Source organism: Arachis hypogaea, chromosome 6 (genome assembly GCF_003086295.3).
Source record: "Arachis hypogaea cultivar Tifrunner chromosome 6, arahy.Tifrunner.gnm2.J5K5, whole genome shotgun sequence".
NCBI classification, from domain to species: domain Eukaryota; kingdom Viridiplantae; phylum Streptophyta; class Magnoliopsida; order Fabales; family Fabaceae; genus Arachis; species Arachis hypogaea.
In genome coordinates this window covers 19243326-19253285 of record NC_092041.1, presented here as the reverse complement: position 1 = coordinate 19253285, position 9960 = coordinate 19243326, and the positions used below count along the sequence as shown (strand labels likewise).

The window sequence follows — 9960 nt, the reverse complement described above, 5'->3', positions numbered from 1 at the left end:
TGCTTGTAAAAACTCATTTTTGTCTTTAATTATAACACATCTAAAATTATTAAGTGATATATAAAATATTTCTAAAACACATCCAAAATTATAAATCAGAAATTTAAATTTAAACGTTAAATATAAAATTAATTTTTTATATTTTATTCGATAGAACTCATCTAATATTTCTCATTTTTTATTATTTGTTGAATTTTATTGTTACTTATTTAAATATTAATGCTTTTTTTAAATTATTAAAATATATGTTTATAAAAATTAGTTATTTTTTTATTTATTACACATCTAAAATTATTGACTTATATATAAAATATGTTTAAAACACATCCAAAATCATAAATCTAAAATTTAAATTTAAACATTAAAATAAAAATATTTTTTATATTTTATTCGATAAAAATACATATAATATTTCTTATTTTTTTATTAATATTTTTTAAATTATTAAAATAAATAATTAAGCTAACTTTTTTAGATCTTATTCAATAAAAGTATATCTAACATATTAGTTTATAATATGATCTCTTTTAGGGACTTTAGATGTGTGGGTTAATAATTAAAACCCTTAAAATTTATTTTTTGAATTTTAAAATTAAAATCTTCAATTTTACTGAATTTAATTTTTGAATATGTATTTAAATGATAATCTGTTAATAATTAAAAATGCTAAAATTGAAATAGAAATTTTAAATTTTAAATTTTAAATTTTAGTTTTATTTAATTTATATTTTGGATGTGTATTTAATTTTAAGAAGACACTAAATTTATTTAAACGTATTTATTTTAATTTTTTTAAATTATTACGATAAAAAACTGATTAAAGGATCACTTTTAAAAGATACCTAGTGTTTGTATAACCCAACCTATTAAATTAGAAACCTGTCAAGTGCAAATTTTACGTAACCTAAAACATGAAGAATGGTGCAAAATTAGTTGAGCAAGGAACTAATGAAATCCAATCCAAGAGCACGTGTCCCGCCATGCATGCACTTGAAACCCCACTTAATGAATTTTTGTAAATCGTGTTAATTACCATACAAGGCTTCTTAATTGAGATAGAGAAAGAAAAGTAATTACAGAAAACATAGAATAGAATAGAAGAAGAAATTAATCAAAGGCAAGAGAATAAGATCATGAAGGCGACAAAGAGACCGATCCACACCGCATCCACATGGTTTCGGCGGCAACCGCCACAAATGAAGGCTTTTCTGGGCGTGGCTTGCGGTGTGATGGCCTTAATGTTCCTCCGCATGGTGGTTCACAATCATGACAATCTCTTTGTGGCTGCCGAAGCCGTTCATGCATTAGGAATCTCCTTACTCATTTACAAGCTGACCAAAGAAAATTCTTGTGCCGGTTGGTATAATAAATTGAATTGATGATGTTAATTAGTTTTAATTGAAGAATGCAAATGAATTGATTAATATCGTTAGATTTGATTTTGGATTTTGACGTGTTGGGTGCAGGACTTTCTCTAAAATGTCAGGAACTAACAGCAATGTTTCTAGGAGTTAGACTGTATTGCAGTTTTGTGATGGAATATGATATCCATACATTACTGGATTTAGCAACATTAGGAACAACCCTTTGGGTTATTTATATGATGCGCATCACACTAAATTCCACTTACATGGATGATAAGGACAACTTTGCAATTCATTATGTAATAATACCCTGTGCTGCGCTTTCCTTCCTCATTCATCCAGCAACAACACATCACATTGTTAATAGGATTCTTTGGGCCTTTTGTGTTTATCTTGAAGCTGTTTCTGTTCTTCCTCAGTTAAGGGTCATGCAGAACACTAAGGTGCATGCTGCTTCTCTATCTCCTTCACACATACATGTATTGCATTCTATATATTCATATCACTCATCATCTATCATGTTTAATTTATTTCAGATTGTTGAACCATTCACGGCACACTATGTATTTGCCCTTGGAATAGCAAGGTTCTTGAGTTGTGCACATTGGGTTCTACAGGTTATAGATACCAGAGGCCGTCTTCTAACAGCTCTAGGATATGGATTGTGGCCTTCTATGGTTCTCCTATCCGAAATTATTCAGACTTTCATCCTCGCTGATTTTTGCTACTATTATGTCAAGAGGTTTATTCATTCATGCATTCATTCATTCATTATTCCTCATCTTTCACTACTTCTTTTCCATATTCATATTACTAGCTATTTTCTATGCAGCCTTTTTGGTGGACAACTTGTTCTTCGCCTTCCTTCAGGAGTCGTGTAAATTAATTAAATCTTTCATGGATTCAACATCAATCAACACTATTCAGGATGTAGCTAGACACAACTTTCATATAATCGATTTTTTTCATTTATTAGGGGGTTCATGTACCTTTCTCACACCCACATATATAGATATGTATCTAGGACTTTAACCATTATAGATCACCAATTTCGTATATATATGTACCTTCAACAAACTTTTAATTAATCCATATATATAAACTGCAAGTTAATCAAATTAGTTGACACCTCATATATTTTCTTGATTCCAACCTAGCTAATATATGCAACAAATAAATAGAAGATAAAATCAATAGTAGTATACATTTACATCAGTGTATTGTTGCATCCTAACTTTATAGCAAGATATTAAATACACATATTTTGTGTCACGGTAGTGTGTCCTTCTAAAATTTATGTCTCATCGAAAACAAACATTAAACATATATATAATAGAGAGCAATCAAACACAGCACACACAACAGCAGGATTCAGGAACTACAAGTTCTCTCACAAAAAGGTGGTGTGTACTTCATCCGTGTCAATACTCAATAGTTAACCACAATAATTTGTTTCTTTTTAAAACTTCATTTCATTCGTGTAGATAATTAACCACGTTACAACTAGTTGTTGGTAAAATCTAGAAGGTCATATGACTTTAATTCCCCTAATGATTGGTTATAATATTAAATTAATTATGATTGTATAAATTGCCCCGCACCTCGAATGAGGAATTGTGAACTGGAATTGCCTTTCCAATGCACAAGCTAAGCTTTCATTGCTTTTCGAATTCCCATAGCCGCCTTTCCCTTATTCAAATGGCTTTCCACACACACACAAGCAATCATTCTTTCTCATTAATGTGAAATATATACTCTAATTGAGAAACGCAATATAATCCTCGTGCATTTTCGATAAATTAACAAAAGAGTCATCATTATTAGAACTAATTCATCATCTTAATTATCCTTTAATTTTTAATATTTAAATAAATAAAATTTTAAATATGTTATTTTTTCCTTTATCATGATTAACACCATCAGATTTAAAAATAAAAAATAATTACATGACATGCATATGGTAATCTAGTTCACTCTTGATTTGTTTATTTAAGTTTTTTTTTTGCCAAATAATGAGTTTAATGTTGATTCATTATAAGTATAAATAGTTTTATATAATTTTTTGATTTTTTATTTGTTTAGGAGTTCAAAAATTAATTCGTTCTAGATTTAAAGATAATAGATTATTATATATATAAACTGAAATTCAAACTTCTAACACTTATTTAAATAAATTAATGAATATATTAAATATCTTTCAGTGATGTGTTAAATGTCTATATAAAACTCTTTTATGAGATATAATTCTCTCAACAAGAAATAATTAATCTATCTAATATACCAAACATTCCACTAACTAAAGAAGAGTTTGTTAGCATAAAAACCCAAGCTAAAGCTATATTTGGAATTTTTTAAGAGGATAAAGCATAAACTTTTGGTTAAAAATAAATGAACAATTTTATATATCCAAACAGAGATATTTAATTTGTTTATTCTTCATAATTATAAAACTGCTAGCCATAAAAGATGTATAGAAAATAATTTGTGATGAATATTGTGAGGTGCATACATATGATAATTTCAATCCATTTCATATTAGTTATTATTAGAATAAGAGTTAACAATGCTACATTATTGCACTATTATCCGGTAATAAGAAACACCACAAAATTATGAGCTAGTTTGATATAAGATAGAAAAGAAAGGCGGAACGTTTTTTGTATTATTAGTGATTAGCATTTTATTAGCATATCACAGCTGGGGGGTGGTGGCAACTGCATACAGCTGTCAAAGGTAGGCTAATAATACTTGTTACATAGTTCATCCTATTATTCCACATCCTTATATCGCATCCAATTCCATATATCACCATCTCTCCAAAGCCAAACTTGGCGGCAAGCCACTTTGCTAAATATTTGGCTTCTGTAACCTCACATTCATGCATTCACTCTCTTTAATTTCCCTCCTCATCAATAATGCAACTCAGATTCTCAAATCAAATAATACTATAAATGTAACACTTTAGATATTGTCGTATTTGATTTGATTTCTATTTGGTTCCACATATGTATACATATATATATAGTCAACTCGGTATTTAATAATTAAGTCATACTCTAACTTCATTATTATAAATGTACAAAAAAGAATATAAGGCTATAGCTATTTTTTCACCCTTAGACCTAATAATAATAATAATAATAATATGACCCTCCCTAGATATATATGTATGATATGGTAATAGTGTAGTAGGTGGCGATGGCTTAGATAGGCATGGGATATATATAGCATAATAATGCATGATAATCTCTCTCATGACCCGCGCCAGTAAAAGCCAAGATAATAGCTGCTCATATAACACGGTCAAATGTCATACACGTAAAGCAACCTCTTTAGTCTTTCATTGCCATAAATGTTTGTTTGTTTCACGCCCAACTGTGTGTTGTTTCAGTAATCAAATACTACTATTCTCGAAGTTATCCACAATTGACTCATTATTTTCTACTCGATATATTAAGGATTATTCTCCAAGTGAAAAAAGGACTATAATTATTGTCTCAGACCCCATAGTTAAATAAAATATACAAAAAATGATTACTAGCATGTAAGCTTAATCACAAAATGCTGATATTTTAATATTCAATTTATGCCAACTTATATATATATATATATATATATATATATATATATATATATATATATATATATATATATATATATATATATATAATCAAATAAAATTAAAGTGTGAAAAAATAATTAATTAATTATTGTTAAATAAAAGTGCTTTAATAAATAAATTAATTCTTAATTATAAAGTGAGTTATACAAACATATTATAATTGTAGAGCATGCAAAATATATTAAAATTAAAATTAACTTTTTTTAAAATCTATTATTTATGTTTTTTAGAAAAAAGCCTTATTCTTCTATACTTTTTCAACTTAATAATACGTGAGTTTGGGTTAGGCAAATAGAGATAAGACACGTGGGGCTGGGAAGGAGGCTTGTTTAAGAGATTAATAAAAAGAAAAAAGGCTTGTCTATGTGCTTTGCTTATCTATGAGCATGAAAGGCACTTGGATCCTCCTTAACCAACCAAGCAAGCTGCACTTTTGATTACCTCTGCCTCCAGATGCTTCTAATGCTCCTCTGCCTTAAAAGTTTTCTTCGAATTATTATGATATATTTGGTGGAGGGGTAACTAAGACACCAAACTTTGTATCAAAATTGAGGTCTCTATAATTTGCGCGTATGTATCACATCACAAAAATTGATGTCCCCACTTGTTGTATGTTTATATCTACAAATACATATATTCCCATACAATAATTAATTAATATATACTCATCATGATGCTAACAACTTCATAGCTAGAGCCCCTGCCTCATCAACTATAAATACCAACTCCGATCCTCTGCTTCTCATTCAACACATACATACTTCTTCAAATAAAAATGGCTCTCTCTAAGCTTCTACTTGCTTCCCTTCTTGCTTCTCTTCTCATCATTCAACTTGTTCATGCCGATCACCAGGTCTTAATTGGTTTCAACATTCATCATGTATTCCTCTATCTACTTCTTTAATTTATGGTTTACCTAATTCATGCACTTGTTTATTCTGGAACTGCAGGCATACCAACAAACGCAGGGTTCTCTTCAGCAGATAGGTATACAAACAAATTAAAACTAAACATATACAATTTTACACACACATATATATATGGTGTAATTGATTTGGATTAATTACAGACTGTAGCGGAGCATGTGCTGCAAGGTGTCGGTTATCGTCTCGTCCAAATCTCTGCCGTAGAGCCTGTGGAACTTGCTGCCAGCGCTGCAACTGTGTGCCGCCGGGCACCGCCGGCAACCAGGAAGTGTGCCCTTGCTATGCTAGCTTGACCACCCACGGTGGCAAGCGCAAGTGCCCTTAATTCCAACCAATTACTTAAATCTATGCATGTGTATATTGCTCCATCTATCACCACGCTCTCAATAAATTCATGGAAGAATAATAATTGTTTACTTTTTTTTGTTCAATCCTTGTTGAATCAATAATCATTATTGTGCGAATTTGGTGGTTTCTTTTTCTTTTTATTTTGTTTATACTTCATATATGTACCTTTGCTATACTGTTGTATCAATTATGTTATTAATAAAAGAGTTTACTATTTCATGTTTTATAATTATATTATCTTATACACATTATTGATATATATCTACATTTACTTCATCTATTGTGTTTGATGGTTAACAATAATTAGAACTAAGCTTTAGTCTTAAAATATAAAATTATAATTTTTAAAATTAAAATATAAAATTGTAATTTTTTTAATATTTTAAAAAATAAAGATATATAGAACAAAAATTTTTAAAATTAAAGACTAAAATTTTAATAATATTTTAAAAAAAATATTTTTATTTAATTTTTAATTTTTATATTTATTTTAAATTAAATATAATATTAAAATATAATTGAGTCTAATATATTTTATTTTAAATATAATATAAAAATTTAATTTAATTTTAATCTCTTAATTTATATCTTTCAATTCCAATTCTAATTTCAATTTTTCTTTTAAAATCGATCTTAAAATTTAAAAGAGTCTTTATAGGTCAACAAACATATTAAAATCTCATTAATTTTAGAACATTATTAAATTTTGTTATACTATATGAAAATCTCATAACTTAGTAATCCCCCCCCCCCCCCCCCCGCTCTTTTTGGCATAGGTGACAAAACAGATGTCTCTGTCAACACACGCCAACAAACTATATTTGTACTTCCTCTTTTGATTTGTATGCCGCTTTGGTTTTATGCACATAACAATAACATGTTTAAAGTGGTCCACTTCCTATACCAAAAATAAAAATCCACTACTATAATATTCTTTTTACTTTAAAATATAATTCACTTCTTTAACATTAAATATATAAAACAACAGGTGAGTTATAGTCTACACCTGTCAAAATAAGGAGAATGATGCATCTCAAAATAAGGAGAATGATGCATCTCGAACTTTTTGCTTTGTGATCTCCTTCACATAGTTGATGCGTGTCAATGATCTTGATGAATTGGCAAAATTTAGATTGCTTTATTAACGTTCCAAAAATATGTAAGTTTTGTATAAAAATTTTACTTTTACAACAGTTAAAATTTATCTTGTAAATGTGCAATATTGTTATGCCAAAACATAAAATATTTGTTTTGATTTTTTTTTTCTGTGCATCGTATTGGACCTTTTATTTGTACTAATCTTTAGCCGGACTTGCAGTTTTTGAACCCATAATTTATTATTTAATATGGTACAGGTGGTTTATATTTGATTTTTGTGACAAAAGGAAACTTCAGTTTAGTAGCTAAATATGTTATCTCTTAATATATTTTAATAATGATCGAGTGATATATTACATAATAGTTATGTCTTAATGTAATTAAGTTACTCTAATTATTAAAAAAATTTATTCTATATAAATTATTATAAATTTTTGAGATTATTGAATTGGTTAACTCGAACCTATACGATTTTAAAAAATAAATAATTTTGAGTAAAAATATTTAAATTTTTTAAATAGAATTTAAATTTGTGAAAAAATAATTAATGATCTATCTGATTAAGAGATACCGTAAAAAAAACCAAAATAAAAAAACATTCGAGGGTCTGTTAATTTTTTTCTTATATAAATGAACTCTTAATTTTACATTGAATATAATTAAAAAATATAATTAACTTTTTAAAATAAAATACGACTTATAATTAAAATTTTTTTGTTAAATATGAATTATTTTGGTGTACTTGAATCCCACGGAAATTGTTGGCTTGAAGTAAGTTATGGTTATTTTATTATTCTTAGTCAGAATATCAATTATAATTATCAGTTTGAATTACGAAAAATAAAAGAGCATAAAATAAATAATTGTTACTTAATAATGGAGAATATGTTGGAGTTTTGGAGATGCTTTGTCCTCTGAATCTCTGCAACATACTGCTTTCTTACTTTTAGAATTTGCAAGGCTCCTTCCATGGCAAGCTATATGTAGGGTGTTACCGTTGCCAATGGCTACTTCCCATACTCTCAGTGAAAACGGTCCAAATGATCTGTCACAGCACGGCTAATCAGCTGTTGGTTCTCGATCATGTCGGAATAGAATCCATTGATTCTTTTCCATTTGTCATCACGCCCAACACTTGCGAGTTTGAAGCTCGTCACAGTCATCCAATCCCAGAATCCTACTCGAAATACCACAGGCAAGTTTAGACTTTTCGGATTCTCATGAATGCCACTATCAATTCGAACTTATACCACCAAGATTCTGATTAAGGAATCTAAAAGATACCCATTCAATCGTGGTTGTCAGGCACACGTTCATGGGGTGAGGAAGGTGATGAATGTCACGGATCATCACCTCCTTCATGCTTGTTGAATATCTAAGTCATGATTTTTGGAGACGATGATATTGGTTGCCATTGTTAAATATGGTTTATTATTTTTAATTTATAATTAAAAAATTTCTTGAAGAAGTGATACTTGTTATCTGTATTTTTGTGTACTCCTATATATAATTTGTAGATCTATATACTATCTGGAGATGATGATAATGGGTTAAAATGGATTAAAAATGTGGGTTTAAAATATTTGAAAGGGAGTTCGCCGGAATACGACAAACTCTATCATTTTTGTAGAGTTTGCTGGGGTGCAGCGAATTTATTCTAAACAAAAAAATCGTATTTGAGGAATTAAAGTTTAAAAATGATGTTTGAAGAAATATAATTTTTTTTATTTTATTTCTGAAAAAATCCTAAATTAAAGAGACTAATAAAAAAGGTACTCCACCTATAAATTACCTAAAACTATCTATATAATTACCTATAAATTAAACTATCTATAAGTATTTTATTTTATTTTATTTTTATAATTTTAGTTTTTAGTTTTTATTTTGTCTTAAATAATTTTTATTTCTAATTTTTTTATTGTAAGCAAACACATTGAATCATTCGTTAGTAAAGTCCATTGGTTTAAAAACGGGACAATTATAAAAATATTATTTTTATTATAGGCCATTAAATAATTTAAGACTAATCAAATAATTTTTTAAGAATTAACAAAAGCTCGACAAAAAAATATTTACCTGTATCACAGATAACCGATGCATCTTTCATTATTTTGACATATGCAGGCTATAACTCACCAAAACAACAATAATGTGTATTATTTACTACTTGATAAGTTGTCGAATACAAATATTTAAAGCATTTGTAAGATAAGAATTTCAATTTGAAATTAAAATTCATTTTAAATTTTTAACAAAGCAAAAGATTAAACAAGTTCAATTCAATATGATATTAATCATATCATTTGAACTCCTATAATTATTATTCTAGAAAAATTCAACATAAAGAGGTAACGTACATGAACAATTTCTTTAATTTGAACTGTGAAAACAAGACAAAGTTGGTATTATTTATTGATTGAAACTCAAGGGTAACGTTGGGAGAAGAGATTGAGATTAGAGATCGAAACTAAGAGATATAGACTGAAATATGTTTTAGTATTGTATTTAGTATAAAATATGAGATAAAAATAAATTTTAATTTAATTTATATAAAAATAAAAATAAAATTAATTATTTAAAATGAGAATATTTTAGATATAAA

General features: G+C 27.8%; 2 protein-coding genes across 2 annotated transcripts; both read left to right on the top strand.

The window, feature by feature from the left end:
• Nucleotides 1-981: 981 nt before the first annotated feature.
• Nucleotides 982-2482, top strand: LOC112696381 (uncharacterized). Its single transcript, XM_025749123.3, has 4 exons — nt 982-1356; nt 1467-1807; nt 1901-2106; nt 2197-2482. The coding sequence occupies exons 1-4, from the start codon at nt 1134-1136 to the stop codon at nt 2243-2245; spliced, it is 819 nt and encodes a 272-aa protein (XP_025604908.1). The 5' UTR covers nt 982-1133; the 3' UTR covers nt 2246-2482.
• A 2869-nt stretch (nt 2483-5351) lies between these two features.
• LOC112696380 (gibberellin-regulated protein 1) lies at nt 5352-6489 on the top strand. The gene is made up of 3 exons (XM_025749121.2): nt 5352-5839; nt 5937-5973; nt 6056-6489. Exons 1-3 carry the CDS (start codon nt 5762-5764, stop codon nt 6235-6237), a joined length of 297 nt encoding a protein of 98 aa, XP_025604906.1. The 5' UTR covers nt 5352-5761; the 3' UTR covers nt 6238-6489.
• The last annotated feature ends 3471 nt before the right edge of the window (nt 6490-9960 follow it).